The sequence below is a fragment of the Gastrolobium bilobum genome, unplaced genomic scaffold (assembly GCF_033153095.1).
Source record: "Gastrolobium bilobum isolate Gb01-03AN ecotype WA unplaced genomic scaffold, APGP_CSIRO_Gbil_v1 utg6928, whole genome shotgun sequence".
In the NCBI taxonomy this organism is placed as follows: domain Eukaryota; kingdom Viridiplantae; phylum Streptophyta; class Magnoliopsida; order Fabales; family Fabaceae; genus Gastrolobium; species Gastrolobium bilobum.
The window spans coordinates 17,558-45,465 of NW_026899437.1; the positions used below are offsets into that span (position 1 = coordinate 17,558).

The 27,908-nt window shown below is 33.9% G+C and overlaps 2 protein-coding genes across 4 annotated transcripts in view; both read right to left on the reverse strand.

Moving 5' to 3' along the window:
• On the reverse strand, window positions 1-5,221 carry LOC133290453 (methyl-CpG-binding domain protein 4-like protein). 3 transcript variants are annotated; one of them, XM_061488533.1, is made up of 4 exons: window positions 5,157-5,221; window positions 4,458-5,003; window positions 1,257-1,477; window positions 1-1,160 (listed from the first exon to the last, which is right to left on the reverse strand). In XM_061488533.1, the coding sequence occupies exons 2-4, from the start codon at window positions 4,554-4,556 to the stop codon at window positions 1,049-1,051; spliced, it is 432 nt and encodes a 143-aa protein (XP_061344517.1). In that variant the 5' UTR covers window positions 4,557-5,003; window positions 5,157-5,221; the 3' UTR covers window positions 1-1,048. The 3 variants fall into 3 exon arrangements, with proteins under 3 accessions (XP_061344517.1, XP_061344518.1, XP_061344516.1); XM_061488534.1 differs by having other exon boundaries at window positions 1,281-1,477; window positions 4,458-5,019; window positions 5,157-5,215; XM_061488532.1 differs by having other exon boundaries at window positions 4,458-5,019; window positions 5,157-5,215.
• The window catches only part of LOC133290449 (uncharacterized), a 25,601-nt gene continuing 2,338 nt past the window's right edge, over window positions 4,646-27,908 (reverse strand). Inside the window, exons 2-4 of the mRNA XM_061488528.1 lie at window positions 7,880-10,641; window positions 6,646-7,813; window positions 4,646-5,003 (exon numbers count right to left, since the gene is read on the reverse strand). Of these exons, the coding sequence (XP_061344512.1) occupies window positions 4,646-5,003; window positions 6,646-7,813; window positions 7,880-10,641 (4,288 nt within the window). The remainder of the gene's footprint in view (window positions 5,004-6,645; window positions 7,814-7,879; window positions 10,642-27,908) is intronic.

The window sequence follows — 27,908 nt, forward strand, 5'->3', positions numbered from 1 at the left end:
ATTTATCCTGGTTCACCCAATATAGGCTACGTCCAGCTTGTCTGTACTATATTCACCTCACTGCCACTCGTTACAAGTCACTCGATTTACAAGGAGAATATAAATAAGATTAGAAAAACCTAACAGCAGCTATTCATGAGCGCAAGCCCAAACTACTAAGAAAAGAAAAAATTACAATAGATCAGAGGCCTACAACAGTACCTAGCTTCTACGCCAGGGCGGCTCCCCCGGACCCCGGCCCGCTCACCTGGGAGCGTGACTCTAGTTGCCTTTCTGCTGACCCCAACAACAAAGGCCTTCATCAGCATGCGAAGTATGAGCTATACCCAACACAGATATGGACTTTCCCATCATCATTACACAAATACAAAGAGACAGACGCCAGTATGAAAAATTTAGAAACTTCATTCCTTCATCCTATGTCTTTCACAATTTATGCTTGATTTTCACGGAGCCATCAAGACTCGTTTAGCTTACGATCTGCGGGTCTCACTCGATCCCACTTTCCTGTACAAAATATGAGCCATACCCAACACAGATATGGACTTTCCCATCATCAGTACACAAATACAAAGAGACAGACGCCAGTATGAAAAATTTAGAAACTTCATTCCTTCATCCTATGTCTTTCACAATTTATGCTTGATTTTCACGGAGCCATTCCCAATACTCGTTTAGCTTATGATCTGCGGGTCTCACTCGATCCCACTTTCCTGTACAAAATATGAGCCATACCCAACACAGATATGGACTTTCCCATCATCAGTACACAAATACAAAGAGACAGACGCCAGTATGAAAAATTTAGAAACTTCATTCCTTCATCCTATGTCTTTCACAATTTATGCTTGATTTTCACGGAGCCATTCCCAATACTTGTTTAGCTTATGATCTGCGGGTCTCACTCGATCCCACTTTCCTGTACAAAATATGAACCATACCCAACACAGATATGGACTTTCCCATCATCAGTACACAAATACAAAGAGACAGACGCCAGTATGAAAAATTTAGAAACTTCATTCCTTCATCCTATGTCTTTCACAATTTATGCTTGATTTTCACGGAGCCATTCCCAATACTCGTTTAGCTTATGATCTGCGGGTCTCACTTGATCCCACTTTCCTGTACAAAATATAGCATATGCATCCGCTGCATACCTGAATGAGAGAGGTTCAGTATTATCATAGGAGGAAAAAGAGACACATAGATTTACCTAAAAAAATAAATAAATAAAAGGGCATACATGCACTCACAGAACAGAACATGACATGACATACTTGCCAACACCATGGAGTTGAGTTACATGTGTCCATCTTTCCTCCAAGTATTCCTGAGAGAACCGTTGTAACATATGTGCCCTTTTCCTTTGAAGACCTAGACTCCTTATTATCTGTTCTATTTCCTCTTTTGTGATTTGTGTACAAGATTTTGCATCTGGACATAACTTGAACAGGTCTAATATAACCCTTTTTACCTGCATTTTGCAAAATAATCTATCTTAAATCAGTACATGCATCCATATAATTTCAACTTTTACATGCCAACATATGATAATTAAATGGAAACCTCATGCAAAATAGGATGTTTTAACAAAAGCACAAATTACACTCCTGCAAATGACCACCAGTTCTAATGGCACCATCTTCACCTTAGAGAACAAGGTGGCATGGGAGATCGTGGGACTTAAATTGACTACGTGTCCTGCTTCCTAATTTACCATATTCTCAAACCATGCACCCATCCAATTGACATTACTCGAAGAATATCATAAATGAATTGACACACTTAAATATCAAATAACCAACTCGAACAAAACCTAATGAAGATTTTTTTATACTTGGTAAATATCATAAAGCATGAAACTTGGTAAATATCACAACACAAAATAGAAGGTACATCCATGTCATAATCACCACATCCACAACATGGTAAAAATATGCAGTGAAGAAATCTAATATTCACCAAAGATTTCTATGCGCAGACAATAAATATTTGTGAAAAGGTAGAATTTGTGCCATTAATTTTTTTCTCTTTTTCTTCTCCACTCTCTCTCTCTCTCTGAAAAAATAAAAAAATCAATTTAATTTTTTTATTTTCCATGTATTTATTTATTTTATTTTATTTTTATATTATATATATATAAGTATATTTTTTTCTCATTTATTATTTATTTTTCCTTAATTTGTTCTTGCTTTTAATGGATTCATTAGCTGCCAAACCCAACTAGGTTGGAATAAAGGTGATATTATTTCAATCTTTACTTGACTATTTCACTCTTGCCAATTTATGTCGTATAATATACAGACACAAGCCCTTGGCAGACAGCCATCCTATAAAATAATGTGTACATGCTTCCACAGATGATGTCAAACCAAGTATAGAAAACACAGGAGTTTTTTTTTATACGAAAAATATTTTGTTAAGAGGAAAAGAGAAGAACAACTAGCAAGAGGATGAGAAAATATCCAACAAAGAAAAGACTTCAGAGAACCAAAAAAAGCCAAGAAAAAAAGAATTAAACAAAGTATGAAGCAAGGCTTCACAATCGCAATGGAAATCCTAGATAACAGCACCCTTCAAGCATCCACGAGCAGAATATTACACAGAAACCCAAAAATATAACTCTTATCACATATCAAAATTAGCAGCAAAGAAACATCATTAAGATTCAAGTTTTCTTCTCCAACACACACCAGAAGACTGCATAAAATGTGCACTGCCATAAAATCTTAGTCCTTGTTTAACCAAAATCTTTACATCAAATCCTGAAAAGGTTGCAGCAGAGTAGCCAGCTTACTTTGCATTAATAAGTGGTCCTCTGTCTCTGTTAGAATATATCGTGTATAATGCCATCACTGTTACAGTCAGCTGAGTCTGTTATCGTTAGTCTGTTAATGATGGTTGTAGAAGTTAGTTATTAGACAGTTAGTTATGAGTTAGTTCTGTTGGTTTAGTCTAAAAATTTGAAATTCTGGTTGTTCTGAATAGAGAATGGATTCTGCGATTCTCTCAAAGCTCATTCTCTCCCTTTTCACTTTCAGTCAATTTATCTCCTTTTCTATTATGGTATCAAAGCCCTAATTTCAGCAAAGACATGACAGTTGAGATCTGAAATTTGCAACATCTAGAAAAGAGGAAGAACACTCTCAGAGTATCAACTCCGAATAAAGGTTATTGTGGATTCTCTCATGTGATCTGTCCATGGGTGATCCAATCTCATCTAGAGACCATATTAATATTATTGGGGAAGAGTTTTCAAAAGAATATAAATGCATGCATTACATCCATGATCATCAGAATGGATATCCATACAAAGCTTAGTTTCTTGCACAGGAAGCAAGAATGGAGAAGCATAGAAAGTGTACTTCGTCCAATGCAATGTCTGCGAACAGAGATCATGCACCTGCAAATAATAGATTCTCTCAAAGCTCTTTCTCTCCCTTTCAATTTCTATCAAATTCTCTTGTTTTCTATTAGCCTCTGTGCTCCACTAGAACATGACATACAAATCCGGAAAAAGAGTGAAAAATGGTCTATGAATCTGAAGAAAGTAATTTGTGTCAACCCTGTTATGTATGGATGTCTAAACAAAATACTTGACCTTAGAGAGAGCCTAGGATTTCAAATGAGTTTTTCAAGGAGGAAACTTTGAAAGTTCGAAGTATGAGTACGAAATTGAAAAAAAAAAGATTTGCAAGAGAAAACAACAGAAGAATCCCGTGTCTATATTACATAGTTTGGTTGAGAGAGAAGAATACTCAAGTAAATCCACAAGAGCTATACTCTCAATCATTGAAATCTCTAAGGAAATGAAACTCCATATGAAGAATGATTTTAAACAGAATAAGAGTATTGTGCAAATTATTAAGAGTAGATAGAGTAAAAAGCGAGGCAAAATCCTCTATAAAGTTTAAAAGGAACGCTCCCCACCCAAATGTCCTTCCAATAATAATGAAAACTATATATAGTCAACAATTAAGCAAAAGGTCCTCATTTTGTGAAAAGAGTGGTATTTATATTCTGCAATGCTCTAAAAATAATTCCCAAATATATTTTAAACTCTCCCGAAACATATCAAGAACTTGACACCTGAATGATAACCGCTGAGCTCTTGTTTCAAAGATGACAATAGAACATTGCTTTGGTAACCCACACAATAAACAGTTTAGAAACCCAAAAAAGAGATCTATAGCCTCAAGTTACAGAGCCTTTTAAAGCAGACCACAGATGAAGGACACTGCTCATGTATAACAGCTACAAATATCAGAGTGAGAAACATGCTTGTTCCTCCAAACAGTACTCATTCAAATAGAAAGATACAATAGCATGGTATATGAATGCCAAGGCCAATAGTAAAACATTGTCCCAGAATAGGGGCTAAACTGGGAAATAAATTATGCAAAGAATCAAATATCCAGATGCTATTAAATCAGTAGTGGAATACATGAATATACCTGCAAAAAGCATGCATATAACCAACACCCTCTTAGACCGCGGAGGCTTCCATGTATTATCAGGAGTTCTTCTTTGGTAAGCCTCATCCCACTTCTCATAAGTGGAAAGGGTCCTTTTAACTGTAATCGATTTTTCACGACCACTAAATTTATTTACCAACAAGCAGGGGTCTGCGTTTTCTTCTACTTTAGGCCCAAATTTTTCGCTTTACTCTTGGCCTTTTCAACCCGTTCACAATCAAAATTTTATCTCTGTTCTCTTCATGATTGTTCTGCGGAAAATTTCCAGAAGTATCTGGCAAGCCTATAATATCTGCCTTCTTCATGTGGTCATTCTGAAAGTAAGGAGACTCCTTCCGAGGCTCAGAAAGTTCCTGATGTTGGGATCTTCTCTTCTTTTTGGATTTACTCTTTTCAGTTCCAATGCAAATCAACCACTTTCTCTTCTTTTCAGCATTATTGTTCTTCCTCTTGGACTTCTTTTCGACAATCAGAGTTTCTTCTTTCAGATTAGAGAGTGATGAAATAGACGGATACTCCATTCTCCTATAACGATAACATTCTAAACATTAAGCAGTTCAGAAGAGAATTTAGTTATTCAATGTCAACAAACTCACCATAGAATGAAAAAATCAAACAAAAAACTAAAGAAAGCAATATAACGAAACGGTTTCAGAGGGATGGGAGAAAGTAACTTACAGCGAAACGAGGGCTTTGAAAATAAGGGTTAGGGCAACAAGTAAAAGAGTGAAACTGAAGGAAGAAAGGCAAAGACTCTTCGATAAAGGCAAAATGATATATTTATTGACTATTGAGTTACCAGTACGACGGCGTATATGGACAATTATAAAACTTCTTTAATTTTCTGCTTTTAAATTCAATTCTTTCGTTTAATGTTTTGATTTATTTATCTTTTTTGCACTTTTCTTTTGTAAGGTAGGAAATCCAAGACGAGGATGGAAATGTCTGGCTTCATTTTCAATAATACTTTTCAGTAAAAAATACAATGTCACTAGTGATGAAGTAAATATTACTAATTGTAACGATCCAAAATTAATTTCAAATATAAAAACAAAATAATGGAGTCGTTATTAATTTTTTTATTTGGAAAAATTAAAAAAAATTTATTGCAAACTGGTCATTAAATTTTTAGATCAAGGTTCAAGAATTTAATTATGTACAGGGAATGATGAAAACTTAGGCTCTGTTTGATTATGGTTTTTAAAAACAATTTTTTAGTTTTCAGAAAAAAAAAAAAAAAAAAACTCATTTGGTAGCACATGTTTTGTAAAAAATGTTTTGAAAATTATAACTGTTTTTTTGTTTTTAGAATCAAATTTAGAGAATATGTCTGAGTTGTTTTTGTTTTCTGTTTTGGTTTTTAACTTTCAAAAAGAAAAAAATATAGAAAACAACTGTTTCCATAACTATTTTTCAAAACAGTTTTAAGAAAAAAAAAAAAAACCAGTACACAATCAAACAGGCCCTAATCTCATAGCATCCCTGACATATCCATTTTAAAAACAGTTACCTTTAAATTAATTGCATGAATTATTAATAGCTTTTAAAAATATTTGCTTCGTCCCTTAAAACATAAATATGATTACTTGGAATAAGAAAAAATATTATTAAAACTTTTATTTTATCTTGACTGAAAAAGTTTTGCTCTAGCGTATCCTTCGGTGAAGTGAGGAATTCAAAGCTACGTCATTCGTTTAGAAAATATTTGTGTGTTAATTGATTTTAATTTTGAAAATAATTCATTTGAAAGTTTGGGATCATCAAACTGTCACATTTAAAATAACCCAAAAAATAAATTACAGGACTAACAAGCTATCACAATACAGCTAATCCCTTTAAAAATAATTCTTTTTAGGGTTCGCTTTTTCTATAGTCAATGTAGATAACTTATCTACAGTGAGGCCAAAACGACGTCGTTTTGAGGCGAAAATCAAGGTATTTTTGTAATTATAATTTATTTCAGGGTTATAATAGTCTTTTTCATTATAATTTTTTAATTTTTAAACCCAAAACGACGTCGTTTTTTTTTTTTGGAAATAATAGGAAATTAAAACAAAAACACAACAAAAAGAAACTAGGCACAAAGCCTAGACCAGTGAACACCTATAGTGTCACCATACAGACTATCAATACAACCTGACGGTGGACAATCAAATTCCTGAATTACCCAAGAGAAACCATAAGAGTAAGAGCTAGAAAGTCTGCTACTCTATTTCCTTCACGGTGAATGTGAGACATATAAATCTGCCAATCTCGCTGCATTAAATTTCGAATACGATTCACCAAATTAGCCGCAGGGTAATCATGGTGGCACCCATTTGTAATGAGCTGTTGAGCTGAAAGAGAATCTCCTTCGAGCCAAACTTGCCTAAAACATCTATCCCAAGCTAGCTCCAAACCAACCAAGCAAGCCCATAACTCAGCATGCAAAACTGTACCTGAGCCTAAATTTTTACAGAATCCGACGATCCAAGTTCCTGAGGCATCGCGAAAAACTCCTCCACACCCAGTCCTAGTACCATTAGCATCACATGCACCATCAACATTAAGCTTAACCCAATCCACAGGAGGACAACACCAAGCAACCAATCTCTCTATTCGATTCCTTGGTTGATTGCCCGCTCCAAAAACAGGGTTAGCTGCAAGAGCGACACTATCTCTGAAACCAATTGCTGAACGGATAAGTGAATAAGCATTCTGGCGATCACCTTCAAAAACCCAAGAATTCCTACATTTCCAAATTTTCCAGGCTAAGATTCCAAATAAAAGAGGCCAGTCCGACCCCATCCCCCAATCCTTTGAGCTGTCTAAATTAGAAATGATCCAATTGTGCAGGTTGAGGTTGAAAAATTCACGCTGATTTATATGAGGCATTATCATGCACCATACTTCCTTTGATTGTGGACAGTCGCGAATAGTATGAAGGATAGTTTCACTAGACTGATTACATCTAGGACACAAATCTGAAAGAGCCATATGGCGGCGGAGTCTACAAACATTAGTCATCAGCTTCTCCCATGCCATTAACCAAAGAAAAAAGCGAATTCTTTCTGGCCCCTGCCATCTCCAAACACTTTCCCAAGGAAACTGTTGGATTGTAGTATCTTTGATGGCTAATATTGCATATGCTGACTTAACAGTAAACTTGCCATCTGTCGTTCCATTCCAAATTAAATGATCCTGGCCATCTTGACTAGAAGGAGGAAGAAAATTCATAAATCGATGCAACACAGAATCTGGAAGCAATTGTCGAAGAGAATTCCATTTCCATTGCCCCAATTCATCCACGTAATCCACCACCTTCTGAAGAGTATCACTAATAGAAAACTGAGAACCTGCATATGAGATCAAAGGACCACAATCGGGCAGCCAGCTATCAAGCCAGAACATAGTGGACTAACCATTGCCTAATTGCACCCGACTATGATCCATTATAATATTCCAATGACGCGTAATTCCCTTCCAAAGCTGGGAGCTGCTGTTTGGAGCATGAATAATTGGTGTCATGCCTGCCTCCACATTGTACTTAGCACGTAAGAACTTTGACCACAAGGCATCTGGATGAGCTACGAGGTTGAACCCAACCTTCATGATAAATGCTGAGTTCATTTCCCTCATATTCCGCAGTCCAAGGCCTCCATTTTTTTTATCCATGCAAATCTGCTTCCAGGCCACAAGATGAGAACGTCTAGAGTGTGGAGATGAACCCCAAACAAAATTTCGAATCTTCCTATCAATCTCTTCACAGGTGACTTGCGGTAATGAACACACCTGCATTGGATATGATGGGATTGCTAATAACACTGCTTTAGATAATGTAACACGACCTGCTAGAGATAGACTGGCATGATTCCAAGCAGCAATTCTAGAATTCATTCGATCCAAAACATAAGAGAAAGATGACCGACCCACTCGCTTATGATGCAAAGGAATTCCCAAGTATCTTCCAAGATCCGCAGTCAAAGAAAAACCAAGAAGCCCACTAAGATGGTTTGCTTGAGTATGACCCACATTCTGAGAAAAGAAAACTCTAGTCTTACTATGATTGACTTTTTGACCAGATGAATCACAAAATATATGTAAGGCCTGTTGAATTATTAACACTTGCTCCTGAGAAGCTTCTGCAAACAAAAGGAGATCGTCAGCAAAAAATAAGTGGGAAATTTGTGGAGCTCCCCTTTTAATCCTCACTGGCTTCCACCTCCTGTGATCCACTGCCTGAGAAATGAGATGGGCTAGTCTTTCCATGCAGAGGACAAAAAGATAAGGAGAAAGAGGATCTCCTTGTCTTAAGCCTCTAGTTGGCCGAAATTCTTTAGTACAAGCCCCATTCCAAAGAACATTCATAGTGCAAGATGAAACACACAACATAATTAGTCTTATCAAATTTTCAGGAAGCCCTACATCAAATAGGGTATCCTGAAGGAAATTCCAACTGATCCTATCGTATGCTTTCTCAAGATCAACCTTGATCGACATCCAACCTTTAGATCCTCTCTTTTTCCTCATTGAATGGATTAGCTCTTGAGCAATTATGACATTATCCGTACCTTGTCTACCTCTGATAAAACTGCACTGATTAGGCATCACCAGCTTGTCCATCTGCAATTTTAAACGATTAGCAACAATTTTTGTTACCGTTTTATAAATAACATTACACAAGCTAATCGGACGAAAATCCTTGAAAGTATGAGGATTCTCAAGTTTAGGAATCAAGCAAAGAAGAGTCTGATTCACTTCTTCTATACGACTAGGATCATTGAAGACTCCCTTAATGAAATTACAAACAGAGCTCTCCACTACATCCCATTGGCTTTGAAAAAATATGCTATGAAGACCATCAACACCAGGCGCTTTAAAAGGCCCCATTGAGAACACTACTCCTTTAATCTCTTGACTACTAGGGCAGCTCTCAAGAGCCATCATAACTCTCATTTCCATTTCTGGGAATTTGTTCCTAATGGGAAAATTAGGCCGGAGAGGAATATCTTCCTTATATAAATTATCATAGTATTCCACTGCCATACTCATGAGAAGAGAAGGGTCAGCAATCCAATCCCCGACATCATTTTGAAGGGCATCAATCCTATTCCTCCTACGCCTGGCAACTGTTGCTGAATGGAAGAATTTAGTATTACGGTCACCAAACCGAATCCAGTCAGTTCTAGATCTTTGGTACCATGTAATCTCTTCTCTAAGATAAATAGTATTTAACTGTTGCCAGATCTCTTTCTGCAGCCTCTCCAGAGAATGACAAGGATGTTGACTTAAGCTATAATCAATTCCACGGAGGCGAGAATGAAGATTATTTTTTAACTTCTCCTCCTCCTTGTAACAATCCTTATGCCAGGATGTGGCTTTCTCTCGAAAGTTTTCACTAGATGCTTTCCAATTGTGACCACCTGCCCAGCACCTCTTCACTAGATCAGAGAAAGAATTATGAGTCAACCAAGCCGCTAGAAAACGAAAAGGACGAGCCCCTCCATTACTAAAATTTGGTTGTCCATCCCAAAGAAGGATTGGACGATGGTCAGAGTTATAAAAAGGAAGGTGAGAGATAACTCTGTTCGGAAAAGACATGTTCCAGCTTTGATTTACACAAGCACGATCAAGTCTCTCCAAAAGATTACCTCTTCTCCAAGTAAAACTCGGACCTTGGTGCCCCAGATCACTAAGATGACAAGACATAAGACAATCTTGAAAATCCTGCATGCTCCTCCAATTGTGAACTGAACTCCCCCTCTTCTCCTCCGAGTGAATGTAAGTATTAAAATCACCCATAATGCACCATTCATTATTATTTTGCGGCTGAATATTCTCCAAAGCATCCCATAGAGCATGACGCTCTTGACGCCGAGGACTAGCATAAACAAAGGTGAAAAATTCATGCTTATGATAATTAAGCCAGCTTATCTTTGAATGAATAAATTGATGATCAGTATGCAGAACTTGGATATTCACTTCAGATGAATTCCAAAGAATCCATATGCCTCCTGAAAAACCAATCGGGTCAGAAATAAAAAAATTAGAGAACCCTAGGCTTTTAGCCACCTGCTTTGCACGCAGTCCACCAATACGGGTTTCCAAAAGCACTAAGATACAAATACGATATCTTCTTGTGAGGTCTTTTATTAGGGGGGGAAAGCCCTTTTTTCCAGCCCCTCTACAATTCCATGAAACAATATTCATAAAAAACAAATACAGAGAAGAAGAAAGAATGGTATGAACACCAATCATTGAGGAACAGTTTGCACACTTAAATCTCCCGAAATGGAAGCACCATCCGAATCCACCAAATTTTTATGAGCCTGATTGCCTAACACCGATTTAACCAAAGCCACCATCCGACGTCGTTTTGGGAGTGAATGTAGATAACTTATCTACATTCACTTTAGAAACATTAAATCCTTCTTTTTATTATGGTAAGTTTGACGATGAATTTAAATGAATTTTGAATCACCAAGTCGTCACGGCTAAAATGAGTCAAAATAAAATATGTGAAGTTAAGAAGCTGTCACGACTCATCTAATCAGATTCACGACTCAGCTAACTCTCATTTTAATTAATAGTTATTCTTTATTTTCTAAATTAACCCAAACCAATAATTATAAATAGAAACTATGATTGTTTGCTTGTTCATTTATTATTACTAAACGATTTAAAATCATCAGACTGTCCCAGTAAATGATTCAAAAAATAATAAAATTAACAAGTTGTCACGTGCTCACGGCTGAGCTCATCTTTTTATAAAATTAATTATTTTTTATATTATTATTATTATATTTGTTATTTATTATTACTATTATTATTATCATTTAACTTCTCCAACTTATACGTATATACTAAGCTCATGCTTTTACTAAGGGAAATGTACCATATTAGGATTTTAAAAGATTTTTTGGAGATAAATTATTTTATAGATTTTTAAAAAACTATTTAGAATTGGAGGGACTTTAAAGAATTTTTTAAAAGTATTTTTTTTACAATCAAGATTTTATAAGATTGGATTTTAAAGGATTTTAATAGAATTTATAATATTTTAAAGGATAATCTGAATTTATAAGATTTTAAAAAATCATATGAATTTTTAACAAACATTCAAAATTACAAGAGTCAATAAAAAATAAAAATGAAATGCAATGATAATAATAAAAAAAAGTAAAATCTAATATAATTTTCTCAATCAGTAAAACATAATATAATTTTTAAGAAACATTCAATATTACTAAGCAACAACTCTCCACATATCTAAAGTTATATTAGTCCTCCACGCATTAGCATTTTCTCGTTTGACCCAATGGGTTGAAAATTATCTTCTTCATTTGGTATCTGAGCTATGCATATATGATTATAAGATCCAATTTTTTTTATTTATTAAAGTAATTCTAAATTTGCATATAGAACCTAAAGTTCATGATAAAATTTCGTTTGCATTTTTTGCAATTGATCTTGGAAATCTTGAAGTTTTTGTTCTATGTGATGAGATTTTTTAACCATATATCATATGCATGTTTTCATTGAGTATTCTAAGAAAAATTTGAATATGAATTTCTAGATTTTATTATATGAAAGTTTAGAAAATTTCTCGAATTATTTTCAATTGATACATTGAAACCTTAAATTGCTTTGGGACTTTTGAAAAATAAGTTTTTAGTTATCTATTCACACAAAAATTGTTTGAAATCGTTTCCTATAGTGAAAGAGTTTCGTTTATGAATGTATTGTTACGAAATATATGGTTCATATTATGAAAGTTTTAATCTTTCTTTAAATTGATATTGTTTCATTGATGTAAAACAAAAATTGGTTTGAGGATTTTAGTTCCCTGTTATTTTCTCACTGTTTTTATTTTTAATACAAAAATCATACTTTTTTGTGCCAAGAAAAATTGCCACCCATAGCTTGATTTTTTTTTAAACTTCCAAAAACTCTAAAAAATTTGCTGTTTTGAGATGGATTATGTTGGAATCTTGTTGGTTAGTTGTTTTGTAATGATAATCACTTAAAAATCTGCATTTTTGAGTTTTGACGAAACTCTCATGGCGGAACCCGGTTTCGAGCGGGTCAACCTAATAAAAAAAGAAAAAGATACAGCAATAGAGAAATCTCAAGAAATCATAGGAGTTAGGATAAGATTGTGAAAGAGGCATCATATTTATATTTCTCATTAAAAAATATCACGAAATTCACACCAATAGAAAATTCATTAAAATCGTCAAATTTTTGAATACCACAAAATTGTTTTTTATTTGTTTAAAATCTTGATTGAATACCAACGAATTTGGACTAACTCTAAAATAATCTTTTAAAATACTAATCCAATATCACGTAACTTTTTTCAATAATTTAAAATTCTATTGGAATATCAATTGATTTTTTTGTCAAAAAATAATTTATTAAAATCCCAATCAACCTCTAAAGCGATCAAACAAAAGATAAAACGAGGCAATAAAAACGTAGCACATGCTGGAAACAAAAAAAATAAATAGAAAATATAGTATTATTTATTTATAATTAAAAGAAAGCCTCATTATTTTTATCTTTTACTTTCATCATTCGACTCCACATTCATGGCAAATAAATGAAAGACTTGGTTGCGTGCAAGGTTAGACAACATAATGTTCCTTATGGTTTCTTTATATTTTATATCATGATTGTTGAAACAGGACAATAAATGGATAAAGTCACACGAAAAAAAAAATGCTCCATGAAAAATATCGAAACATAGGCATGTTCTTATTCATAATAAATAAGATGGGATTAAAGTAAAAAATAAAATAAAAAACTGCATGCATTTCATATATGGGTTTATTAGTCTCCTTTTAAATAAGATAATTATCTTATGTTGTAAAGAGAAAATGAATGGATCCCACCATTAGAAGAAAAAAAGTTAAAATAAGAGAACATGAGAGAAGTTATCTTATGTGAAAGGAGAATAATATTTTCCTTAATATATATACATATAAGAAAACGCGAACCATGAAATATGAAAAAAATGAAGCTTCCGAGACAGTAAATGAAGCTTTTGAGACAGTGACATACACCCCCAACCAAAACCTGAAAGATACGTAAGTGTAACCAAACATACAAACATGTATAATAGCCATAGATCTTGTAACTCAATACACATGGGACAACAAGAGGCAAAATGTGAGTCTCGAGATGCTTGCTTCAAATCAAATGGGGCTTACATTACAAAAAGAAAGAAAGAAAAGAAAGATAAAGACAACCACTTGGTAGAAATATTGACCATCAAAAAAGTCTTTAAAATTCCTCCAATTCTAAATAGTCTTTTAAAGTCTATAAGATTTTTTATCTCAATTCTTTTTTAAATCCTAATTCAATACATCCCTCTTAAGTTTTCAAAAAAATTAAGAAGAATAAGAAGCTTTTATGGAGTAGCAACAGTCACAACTGGACAGCATAAGAGGAAAATTATGTGAAAGCGGAGATAACGTGCAAAAAGACAAGGTGTGAGACAGTTGAAGTGGCAGCGAGAGAGTGTAATGCGACCACGGATCGTGTAGAAGAGAAGATAGTTGAGTATATTGCAAACGAAAAAGTGAGAAATTGGAATATTGAAGTTAGGGTTGAAAATTAGCTACTAATAGGTTCACGATGATGCTCCCTCTCACGACGTCGTTTGGAGTAAATAAAAAGGGTTTAAGCCCAAAACAAATGGATATCCAATTATTATTTTTTGGATCAGTAAAGAAACTGTTATAGGAAATAAAAAGTGGTTTCACATCAAATCGATTTTTCTAAAAAGCTGTTTTTTAAACGAGGATGGTTATATTTATAATTTTTTTTATAAATTTATAAATTGCACTGTCTTATCGGTAAGGCTTCACTCAATAATGTCTTATCGGTAAGATATAATGTAGTTTATAAACAAATTTTTTTGTAAATATAATATTTTCTTTTTTAAATATGGACTGATTTAGATCTTTTGAACACCCCTAGTTTTGGACATACATTAGCAAAAAGTACACGAAAAAAGTTGTTGGGTCTCACATTCTCTTTTTTCTTTTTCTTTTTTGTGATTGTGTGTCTAGAATCAAGATTTGTATCTTACCATCAAAGAATACATCAAGGTGTTTGATATATGGGATTTTAAAATTTTCCCAGGAAAGAGACAATAGTATTTTGATTTTCCCATATATTTGGTAGAAGCAAAAGTAAACATTTGTCTAGGAAAGTTAAAATTCCATCATTTTATTTTACACATGTTGGTCCCGAATTTTCCCAATCGAAAAGACCATCCAAGAGGAGTGGCGGACCTAGAAGAAATTGTTTATGTCCGCACATTTAGCAGTTGCCCCCGATTTTTTTTTTGTTAAGGCAGTTTAGATTAACGCTTTATGTACAAGGTTATGAACTCGCTCATAATCTAGTTGCTTCTATAACAAACTGCAGGCAATAGTTTACCCAATCATTTTCCCTTCTAAATCTTACCAATCCTCCAAACAAATATGAGAATATACTCCAATGCATCCATACATCATCATTCTATTTTATAGTGGTGAATAAAAAAGTCAACACTACCGGTACAAAAGACAAGCGAAATCACAGTGAAGGTCTCGTCTGTAGAGATTAACTTATTTGAGAATGTCAGACGTGCAATCAATCCTCTCTTTTTATAAAAATGAAAAAGAAAATAAAGGATGAAGAGAGCATGAGAATGGGTACGTGACAGGGGAGGAAGAATAAGTTTTCTCTCTAATCAATTTGCATTGCTACATTATTTTAATCATCTATGTACGTTGCTAACTAATATAAGAGTAAATACTCTTTTTGGTCACTAACAAAAAATTCAATCTCACTTTAATCCCTTACAAAAAAATTAGTGACCTAGTCCCTATGAAATTCAAAGTGAACACATTTTAGTCATTTTGAGTGACTAATGTAGATCTTTTTTGAATTTGTGAGGGACCACGATTTTAACTAAATTGATCCACTTTGAATTTCTTAGGAACCTCGAGACTAAATTTTTTTATAAAAAATAAAGTGAGGACCGTATTTTTTATTAAGGACTTAAAAGGATATTTATTCCTAATATAAATATTGAACCAAGAAAAAAAATTCATAATATTCATGTCCGCACTTGCGGACATGTGCTACAACCTGCGTCCGCCACTGTCCAAGAGGTTGTATTTGACAAATTCCACTTGGTGGGAAAATAGTCTATGATTTTTGAGACAAAAATACCATGAGCCCTAGCTTTCTAATCAAAGTGAAAAACAATCGATGAGTTCTGTTCATAAAATTAGAAGCTCGTAGACGTTCCAAGTTGCATTACACCGCATTCGAGTTTTATGGACGGTGAATTATGTTCCTTCGTTTCCTGTCATATTTGAACAAATTTATTTTTACTGAGTTACAAATGAGTCATGAAGAGGTTGTTTAATCTTTGGGGTTGGTTATAATTAGGGGTGTTAACAGGCCAAGCCGGGCCGAGCTTTGGTCTTAAAAGGCTAAGCTTATGTTTAAATGTATCAGTCTGGCCTAGTCTGTTACCTGTTATGAATATAATTATCGGCCTGTGGCCTGACTTATTTACAAAAAAATAAAAGTCTGATTTAGCCTGTTAAAAAAGTAAGACAACAAAAATTTATCCAAACAGAATATACGATCAACAACGTTAATAATTCCACAAAGATTCATAAATTCAATATATATCTTAACAACATAATATATAACAAAATAATTCAAAATGTCTGTTTAACCAATAAAATGAAGTGAAATGGGTTGAGAAGTGAGAGAGTTATTATAAGTTGTATAGAAATATAAAATAAAAATAAAAGTTAGTATACTAGGCGATGCTGAAAAGCTCTAAGGCTGAGCTTGAGAAGCTCTAAGACTGAGCTTTTGAATTGGAGTCCAAGGCCTTTTTATTAAATGAGTTTTTATACAAGTTCAAGTCTGGTTCTAACAACCAATTTTAGACATGTAAACCTAGGCCTTCATGAGCCGGGCCAACAACCCCTGGTTCGTTTACCGCCCCTAGTTATAATCTGTCTGGCACTTTGGTCAAAAGCTTTAGCTGAGTTTCTTTCTCTACCTGTTGAAGAATTTCTTATGTTCATCCTCATCTGTCTGTGTGTCAATTGACAGGGCATAAACATTGAATAAAGAAACGTTAGTTTCATAAATCAAATTGAACAAACAAGGGTTCATTTCATAAATCAACCACATATTCCCATCAATATTTTATCATCAACCAAACATACACTCAGAAAAATTAGCCAATATTTTCGATAATATATTGGCCTACCAAACAGTTTTTTGATAACATTCCTGGGAATTTTTTTTTCCACCATATTCCCACTAATTGTGATTTCTGGGTAAATTTTTTTTTCCTGTACCAAACACGCCAGAATAATATATGATGAATTAGGGAGGTCACTACCTTTGACAAGTACATTTCTGTATGAAAATTAATCATCTGTAAAAGCATACTACTCTTAAGTTGAAGTTTTTTTAGATTTATTTTTGTGACTTCGGTCTATGAAGCAAAACACTCCTACATATACAACACCATCAAAATTTTCTGCTAATACAAAGTGTAACATCCTTTATATATAACTAGTACAGAGAATATCACATTATTTCTTAAACTATACTTTAACAATAAGAACAATTAAATAGAGAAATATATACATCGATACTAACTTTCTAAGTTACTTTATACATGGTACCAAATTAAGTAAATATATTTTACATTCAAACTATTTTACATCAGTTTCTACTTCCTAGCTATATTACATCAGACAAGTACATATATTACATCTCAACTACTGAAACTCACAAGTTGTACATTATTTCAGCTTCATCTAATATATATATATATATATATATATATATATATATATATATATATATATATATATATAGGTTTCTACTCTATCTTGATAAAATATAACAACAACTTCCCGATTCCCCATCACAGTATAAAATTCAGAACGGTCTTCAAAGAAATAGATGAAGATCCCCGATCCTTGACCAATGAAACACATATTAGGCATGATGATTCTCTAGAAAGGTTAGCATAAAACAAAATACACGTGAGAAAATCTTAAAAATATTAAGATTTTCTAACTATAACCATTCCAACCGTAATAACGGAAAATCTTATTCTCTTAAGTAATTTCATAAATTTGAAGTAATATCAGAAAAAACAAATAATAGTAAATTGTGTAATATTTAACTGCAGTTAATTAAATGCCCAAATTTTGTGAGTCTCTGCATGTGAAAAGTTTCGTATGGCAGAGCTCAAGCCAAGTAAGGTGTCCCTTACAGTATTACCATCTGAACCCAAATCTTTGTGGGTCAGTTCACATCAGAATCTTACAATTAAAATTTACACATTCTATTAACATTCATTTGGTACCAAAAGAATTATTGGTTTTATAACCAATTTTATAGAAATAAAATTAAAAGATAAAACTAAAGCTAAAATAGAATAAAATCAAGTAGAAATGAGCTCAAGAAAAGAGTTTGATAGGATAACAATACCATTACATAAAAAATCAACTTTAAATTACAAAGAAAAAAATGAGAGAATAAATTAATCCATCAACATTACATTTTCTTTCCTCTACTTTCTCGTGTTTCTTCTCAACTTCTCGACTCTCTGTTTTTTTTTTTTTTTTTTACTTTTACATGATAAAGGGAGGGGGTTAAACATATATATATATATATATATATATATATATATATATATATATATATATATATTCGCTAATTTGTAACTTTCTTCTTTATTTTATTTTATTTTTAATTTTTTTTCTAGACAAAATCCTAAGAGAATCTTAATGATTACTTAAGCAAGAAAAATCTTTGGATGCTTATCAATTTGGCTTGGAGGGGGTTGTTCCACATGGCCCCGTCCTTGCCAAGTTATTATATAATTTTTATTTTTATTATATTATATTATTTTAATTATTCGTTAATACTTTAATATCTATATTTATTCTTACTATTTTATTTTATTAATATATACGTTATTTTGTTTTATTTATATGTACATAATTTTATTTTGTTATTCTATTCTATTATTATATTTGTGTAACATAAAATATTTATAAAATGTGATATTCCTTATAAATAGATTATACATGTATATATATATAACTGATTATCAAATAAATATATTTAGCATGTTGTCTATTACATTATGTTAAAAGTATCATATAATATACTTATATCTCTTTAATATATGTTACATCGTTAAATGCTAAAAATATTTTTGATAAATTTGTAATATATTATTTATGTCAAAGTAAAATTTTACATACATAGAATAGATATGACTGTAAATTTATGTAAAATATGTTGGATATATGCTCTTTTGGTCACTAAAGTCCTATTGGGCTTCAGTGAAACTTGAGCCCATGAGGCTTAGGGTTGAGTTATGTCTAAGACCTAAGCGTATATATTCATAGTTTTCTCCTCTTGTGCCTCCAAGGTGAATAGATCATCAGAAACAAACCCCAAGAGGCAGACGTTCATCATCTGAACGGTTGCCCACACAACCATCTCATCCTCCTCGAGAGATAGTCTGGAAGATCTGCCACAGTCCAGCTTCAAGGAGGTTGTTCGTGCTGCGGCGCTGAGGTGAGCTGTTCGTGAAGAGGAATCCTACAAGGGAAGATTCTACACGACACCTGCGCACCGAGAGGTAATTGTGAAACAAGGATGATTCGGTAAGCATACCAATGTACTAGGTCCTAAACCGCTTCCGCATAAATCTAAGATTTCCTTCAATTGGTATCAGAGCCTTGGCTGTACATTGGTATGTGAATCTAGTTTCACTATTCATGTAATTAGTTTTGCTTCTTGAAATGTGGCACCTAGGGTTCTAGGATTATGGTATGAATCTAGCATGTGCATTTTATAATTCATTTTCATAAAAGTTTAAATTTTAATCGATAAAAATGCTTTAATCCATGGTTAGGGTCTCTCGTGTATTTCTCGATTTGTAACAAGGAGGCTAATCCCATATGATTAGGTTTCCTCCTTGCTGTTTTTATTTATTTTCGGAATTTCTGTGTATTTTTCCAATATTTTGTAAAAGTTCAAGATCGAGAAACCGCGAGTAAGATGCGCAGTCAGTACTGTCGGAGACTTTTCGAGGACTTCCCGATCTCGGAATGGGGCGATCTATATATGGTTGGAAAGAGGACGGAAAGACGAACGCAACGGTGGGTGGATCGTCGCCATCGGAGTCTTAACGCTCCTCCACGCGCCTCCACAAGCGTCTGAGAGTGGCCGCCACTCTCCGGCAAAGAATGGGAGAGTGAGGGAGCGTCCGGCCACCTTTTTGGGTGGTTCCGGCGGCGGTCTACTTGTCTCTATGTCGCAGTCCTTCCGCTGGAGTTTCGGCCTGATTTGACTTCGGGTGACGGCGCGGCAGACCTGACGGCTAGGGTTCCTTTTTCGCGTCCTAGGGTTTCTCGCCAAAGGATTGGGTCTTTGGGCTTTGGGCCCATGAAACCCTAAAGGGGCTTGAGACAGATACTATGGGCTAGGCGAAAGTCGAATTCCAAAGTTGTATTATTTTATTTTATTTTATTTTATTTTCTTTAAAATAGGAAGGCCATGGATTAAAGTAATTATGATTTATTATTTAATGCTTTTATTGATTGGTATAAATTATATGATTGATAACATGCTTTATTGCGATAACATGCCATATAGAATAGGTGGTGCCATATTGTTGCATAACTTGTATGATTGCATGAGCATAATAGCTATTATGTCTTCAACGAGTAGTATGATAGTTATTATGGGATTATTTTGATTTTAAATCATCCTAAGAAATTAATTAATAATTATTATGATTTTTATTAAAAATCTAGATTAATAATTGAATTAATTAATTTTGGATAATTAACATCAAGACAAATAATCGTTATGGAAATTATTTTGATTTCAAATTATCCTCATAAATGATAATTATTAAGATTGTTGCAATCTAGATTAATAATTAAGTCAGCTATTTGGATGATTTAAATCTAGAAAAATAATTAGAGAAAATTTCCTAAGAGAGTTCTTTTATTTTGCGAGTAATTTGTGGGTTTTTTCTGAAATGGTCATGGAATAACACACGCTGCATACAACATTCATGTATCATGATTGTTTGGAGCACACGCTGACGTAAAGTGACCGGATTTCAGGACCTTAATGCTTTCAAAATTATGTTAAGCTTAGTGCACGTTTATCGGTGCTCTTAATTATATAGTTTTTGAAATCGAACAAAGGATACTCTCAATTAAATAATTCTTGGAAATTAGAAAATGTTGCTTATGTTGAATGGAAGGAGATTTAAATTAAGAGATTAATTTAACCTTCAAGCGCATTATAGGACCATTAATAAAATAATCATGTGAAGTCCCATCGAATAAGCATGATTGGATTTTATTAGATTGGACTTAAATATCTATGGGAGGAGATTTAAATTAAGAAATTAATTTAACCTCCAGGCGCATTGTGGGCCTATCAATAAAATAATCATGTAAGGCCCCAACGGATAAGCATGATTGGATTTTATTGGGCCTTAATAATTTCAAAATTTTAATAAAGTATTGTACGTCCCATCGTCGATAATACTAAGTTATTAAAGATGATTTTGAAATTAAACAATGAATTCGACTGGGCTTATGTAAATTCTCAAACAAAAATGTTGAATGGGTGAAGGTTTTAAAAATTAATTAATTTTAAAACCTGCGGGCTCCATTTGTGGGTTTATTAGAGAAATGGTTATCGCTGAAGCCCCATCGGATAAGGATAATCAGATTTCACTAGATTAAATCTTAATAATTTCAAAATTTTAGTAAAGTATTGTACGGCCCATTGTCGGCAATGCTTAGACACTAAGGATAATTTTGAAATTAAACAATGGTTAATTACATTCAACTTTGGTAAAATTGTTAACCCTCCCAACGAGGCTCTGGCAATGGCACTGAAGGCCCAAATAACAATTTTGGTTTTTACAAGTGACTTGCCCATCGTAAGCCTTGTAAAGATAAACTGAAGGATTGTTAACAATAAACAAGAGTAGTTATGAGAATCTACTTGCACTTCGTTTGTTTATTGCATTATTTGTTTGTAATTGTGTGCTTTATATGTTTTTCAGAAAATATCTTAGAAATGATTTTGAGTCGAAAACCTCTAGATGGTACCAACTATGAATAAGTGAAAAGCAAATTTTTTTGATATTGTTCTAAAACATGGAAGCTAAAATTTGTTCTGACAATGCGAGGGCCATAGCAAGCTGCAGAGGATGCGTCTTTGGAAACTAAGATGCATTTCTCAGATTGGGAAGTGACAGATATGGTAGTTCGCTGCTATATTATTGTCAGTCTTTCCAAATACTTGCAGAAGCAAGTGTACATGATTAAGAGTGGAGTAGAAATGCTTCAGACTCTTAATGACATGTTAGCTGCGTCTAGCAGCTCTGCTAGACAGAATGCAGTCGGTGCAGGTTTTGCTAAGAGTCTTGTTAAATCCAAAGGGAAACCCAAGGGTGGTAACAAGAACAAAATGACTTGGTTATCAGTTGTCAAACCAGTTGCTATGAAGAAGCCGCAAGGCAAGTTCTTCAAGTGCAGACTGAAAGAAAAATTGCCCAGAGGAGATGAAAAGAACCTGACATGGGCATATCAAGGCCTGATCAGTGAATGAATTATTGATTCAGGAATCACTGATTATGTTTGTTACTCTTTGTAGTAGTTCAAACATGGCATGCCTGTCAGCAATGGACATAGATATTTTAAGCTTGAAAATGGGAACTTGTGTCTGCATTTGCAGTAGGACAAGTTATTTATAAGACTATGGTTTTGGGTGAATGTTTATTTGTTCCAGATTTCAAGAGGAATTCAATTTTTGTTAGTTGTTTTGGTTAAAACATGGGTTGACAATGCAATTGATTCCTCAGTTACATTTCGAAGTTCATCTTCGTCTTGTGTTCTGGTACATTGTTTAAATAGTCTTTATTACCTATGTCCTATAACCTTTTTAAATTTGTTATGTTGAATGGAAAGGATGATGAACAAGAAATTTCACCAAAGAAATAAAAGTTTCAAATGAAACATAACTTTGGCCTTTGTGATTGAGTCATATTATCTCAAGTAGGAAACATGTTTTAGTTAAAAGAAGGACTGAAAGTTCAAGAATCTTTTAACTAACAGCTACATGTTAGTCCTATTTGGAAGGTAAAATGGCCAAGCAATCCTACAAGGGCCAAAAAGGTTTGCGCAACTATTCAACTGGAATTGGTACATACTAAAGTATGTGGACCACTTAGCGTTCAGACCAGAAGAGGTGATGAGTACTTCATTATATGAATGTTTACTTTGGATTTGGACAGATGAACCAAGTGCGCCATAAGTCTAAAGCTTTTGGAAATTTCCAAGAGGTTTAGTCTGAGGCAGAAAAGCATGTAGGTGTTCAAATCAAAACACTTTGGTCTACTATAGTGTTTGGCTACCTGTCTGGTAATTTCAGGTCTTACCTGATTTAAGAGGGAATTGTTTTCGTAACTGTCAACTCTAAGAACGCGTTAGTTGAATGAAGTTGCAGTATGCAAAAATCAAACATTTCTAGACTTGGTGAAGATCATGTTCAGTTATTCATCTTTGCCAATGTTGTTCAAGGGAGATGCCTAAGAGAAGGAAATGTACCTTCTTAACTTGATTTCGTCAAAGTTTGTTGTAAAGACACCTAAAGAATTATGGAAAGGGTGCAAGCCCAGATCAAACCATATTCGGATTTAGGGTGCTATGGCACACGTCCTACAACAACAGTCAAATGAGATGGAATCTTGTATGGAAGAGTGCATATCTTTTGGCTACCCTAAAAGAACTAGGGATGATTTCTTATTTAGTCTTAAGGACAAGATAATCTAAGTGAGCACTCACATGATTTTCTTAAAGGAGGACTAGATAAGAAATTATAAGCTCTGAAGTTAGGTTATTCTTGATGAGATTTATCTCAGATCAAGAATTTCCAGAATCTCTAGAAGCTTCATCCACTGTTCCCTTGATTGTTCAAGAGGGGATAGATATATCTCTAAGTGAACAAACAAGAGAACCATGATTGAAAATTCAATATGATAATATATAAGTGACACTAGTAGAAATATTAGTATCACATGTAAAGGAACAATATCAAGGATAAGCGGATCCTCAAGAAATTGAAGATCCATCATTTGACCCACTCTTTGTTTTACCTATAAATACACAAGGTCTAGTGCAGTACATTCATAGTGGGCGAGAACCTTGTTAACTCTCAAGTTGTTTCTTGTTGAGTGACATTGATCCTACTAGTTACGATAATGCACTAGAAGATGTTGTTGATCAAGTGTTGCTCAGGCTATGAACAATGAGATGAAATACTTGTATTTCAACTCCGTTCGGTCCTAGTAAAGACACCAAGAGGGGTAAAACCCACAAGGTGCATGTGGACATAAAAGGCAAAGAGAGGATGGACAGAAAGGTGAAAACCTTCAAAGCTAGCTTGGAGGCAATTCTTGCCAGACGCCATGCTTGAGTCTATCCAGATTCTCGTAGTTGCTATAAGTCTCAATTATGAGATTTCATTTTGGGAGTTGGATGTCAGGATATCTACATACAACAACCAAAAGGGTTTATAGCAAATGAGTAGGAACACACGGTATGCAAGTTGTGAAAGTCTATTTCATAGACTTAAGCAAGCATCCAGGTCATCCAGGTCTTGAAACATCAGTTTTGATCAGGTTATCAAAATTTTGATTTTGAGAGAACCTTGATGAATGATGTGTATTTGTATGTAAAGGATACAACGGAAGACAGTAGCCTTTCTGGTACTTTATGTAGATGATATGCTCCTTATTAGAAACAATGTGGAGGTAATATCAAGCATAAAGAGTTGGCTAAGTTAGTGTTTTGGTATGGAAGTACTGGGGAAGCCAATTATATTCTTGGTATAAAACTCTTATGAGGCCGGAAGAATAAGTTGTTGGCATCACCTCAGGCTACTTACATTGACAAAACCCAAAATTCAACATGAGAATTCTAAGAGAAGAATTATAATTCTCAGATGTGAAATTCATCTTCCTAAGGAGTGACCAAAGACTTCTAAGAAGGAAGAATGCATGAGCAAGATATCTTATGCTTTGGCAAAGGTAGACTCACGCATATCATGTTGGGCGTTAAACCAGACATCTGTCACGTAGTGGGAGTAGTGAGATAGTACCATTTTGAACCTAGAGGAATACTAGATTATTGTTAAGCATGTACTCAAGTATCTTTGGAGAACGAGAGATTATATCCTGGTATATTCTAGTGGGAGTCTTGAAAAGCTGAGTTTTCAAAAATTCAGTTATTTCAAGTGGATATTGACTCAAGAAAATCAACCTCGAGCTATGAGTTTTTCACTAAACTCAGATAGCATTAGAGGTGGATCTTGCAGACCCAGTTACTAAGAGTTTGCCTGAACTTGTGTTCGAGAGACATATTACTTCTTTGGGTCTTAGGAGGATCCCATACTTGCATTAAGCAAGTGGGAGTTATTGGTTTCATTGTGCTCTTGGAGTAAGACGATGAAACAATAAAATAATTTTCTGAATTTCATAAATAAGGTTTTATTTATTTATTTTGCGCACTATTTACAAACATAAAGGTCCGGATCAAATTGTGGAGTATATGATCATATGGATACGTTCATGGAGGACATGATCATAGGATCTCACAATTGATGAATGGAGTCACAGCCGTTAAATAAAGTTGGGCACTTTATTCAGGCTGCAATATTTTATGAAATGATTTTGTCCGAATCATTGTAAAATATTGGTATGAATTAACATTCACATTGAAAGGATCAAGGAGAGATTTGATTAAGGTTGTTTTTCTGTCATAAGGTATCAAATCTCCAGTTAACTATAGTTATGTGATTGCTCTTAATCCTGAGTTTATTATAAATAGGTAATCAAATAGTTTTCATTCTTTGATTTACCAACGGGTGAGGTCCGATCTTTTGACGGCCAATAACTCGGTGTTTTGGGAGTGAGATTATTTGATTATCAGTATTTATGAGATAAACAACAAGGAATTTATAGGAAATGTCCCCTTGATATATTTCGGTACTTGGATATTAAAGACACTGGCCAGTGCATGTAATCCATTAGAGAAATTATCAAAGTCAAGGGAATAAATAATTGATTGGGTTACAGAAAACTAATCAATGAATTATAGACATTCTATAAAGGGGCAATGCATATTAATGTTATAAAGGTCATTAATCTTGGAGTTCACGTTCGGGCTTTTAGTGGAGTAGCACCGAATTAGATAATCTTGTAAAGATTATCAGGAGCCTTGATCAATGACAAATGGTAGGTCCCCAGGCTAGCTCGAGACAAGGGATGAGGTATATTATCAGATGATGATAGCTTATGGGTTACATGGTCTTGGGTTTACGAACTCAAGTTTATCTTAAAGAGCAAGTGGGAGATTGTTGGATATATGCTCTTTTGGTCACTAAAGTCCTATTGGGCTTCAGTGAAACTTGAGCCCATGAGGCTTAGGGTTGAGTTATGTCTAAGACCTAAGCGTATATATTCATAGTTTTCTCCTCTTGTGCCTCCAAGGTGAATAGATCATCAGAAACAAACCCCAAGAGGCAGACGTTCATCATCTGAACGGTTGCCCACACAACCATCTCATCCTCCTCGAGAGATAGTCTGGAAGATCTGCCACAGTCCAGCTTCAAGGAGGTTGTTCGTGCTGCGGCGCTGAGGTGAGCTGTTCGTGAAGAGGAATCCTACAAGGGAAGATTCTACACGACACCTGCGCACCGAGAGGTAATTGTGAAACAAGGATGATTCGGTAAGCATACCAATGTACTAGGTCCTAAACCGCTTCCGCATAAATCTAAGATTTCCTTCAAAATATTCATACTTTATTATGAATTTGTGTAAGTATCCATGTAAATTGAACTCATTATATATTTTATAATACTATAAGTTATATATCATTTTACACAATAAAATAAATAAACTTATTATTACAATATTATTATTTGGATATTACACAAAGCAAGCGATGGAATTATTTATTGGGCATCATTACTATTGAATAATGAGAAAATGAGAGACATATGATGAATCCATGTCTCAATTACACAGTAAAGGCTTTATTAACTCCAAAAGTACTGCTTAGCCCCTCAGGGCCAAAGTGAAATTCAATTAAACAATCACTTTACTTCTCGCAGAGTATCAAACTTCATCAGTACAAGTGCATTATATGCAATGCGTTCTTTTAGAAAGATTTTACTAAGAGGGTGTTTGTTTTAAGAGTTTTCCCCGTTTCTTAGTGAAGTGCAGAAGGCATTCTCAATTCTCCACATTTGGTTTACGGATGTGATAAATTTTATCCATCTAACTCACTTGCTTATCAATAAATAATTGCATGTAAAAATCAACAAAAACACTATTCCAGAAAGAATATCAAAAAGTGGTATTTGTCTGAGAAAACTGGCTAAGTTATTAAAGTGGTACAAAAGGGTTATTTTTAAAAGGATAATTTTGTAATTTCGATAAATTTTTCCATCAATATTTTATCTTCAACCAAACACATATTCAGGAATTTCATTCAATTTTCTTGATAAAAATTTGCCCAACCAAACAACTTTTGTAAAATTTTCTTATCTAACTCACTTTCCCGGTAGATTCCTAGTATTTATATTTTTCTAGTAAAAAAAAATTTCACCTTAACCAAACACCCCTAAAAGGTTTCGAGGTCCATGTTCTGGATATTGTATCAGCCATTTAGATATAAACACTTAAACAGTATAAAGTGTATAGTTACTTGGGAAAGCCTGAAGAAAAACAAATAAGAATAATAAAAAAACAAATGTAAGGCAATGCTACTATAATATAAGCAAAAATAATTACAGGTAAACATGTCATATGCAACGTTACATGTTTTCAACTTGAGCTGAAAGTGTATACCATACATACAATTTCACCTATGTTGTTCTGATCTTAGAAGTTTGTTTCACTATATCGTTCTAAGCATATATGCAAAAGTAATTTCCTAAAAGTATCCATTTGGAAGTATGTCTTTTTTTTTTTGATAACCGGAAGTATGTCTTGAGTAAAACACGTAGAGTATGTTTCTCCCTTGAGATAATTCACTAAGATATGATACCAATTTATCGTTGTTATATATTTTGTTAGAAATATATTGTAATTAGGGTTTCCTTATTTTGTAATTAGGGTTTTCTTATTTTGTATTAGGTCAGATTACATTAGGTTTAGGCTTAGCCCATTAGTTTGTTTATATATTGTACAGCCTTCATCAGTCAATACACATAGAAATATTTCAAATGTTCCTCTCTTTTCTCTTGTTATTTAACATGGTATCAAGAGCCTAAGGGACTTTGAATTTTTTT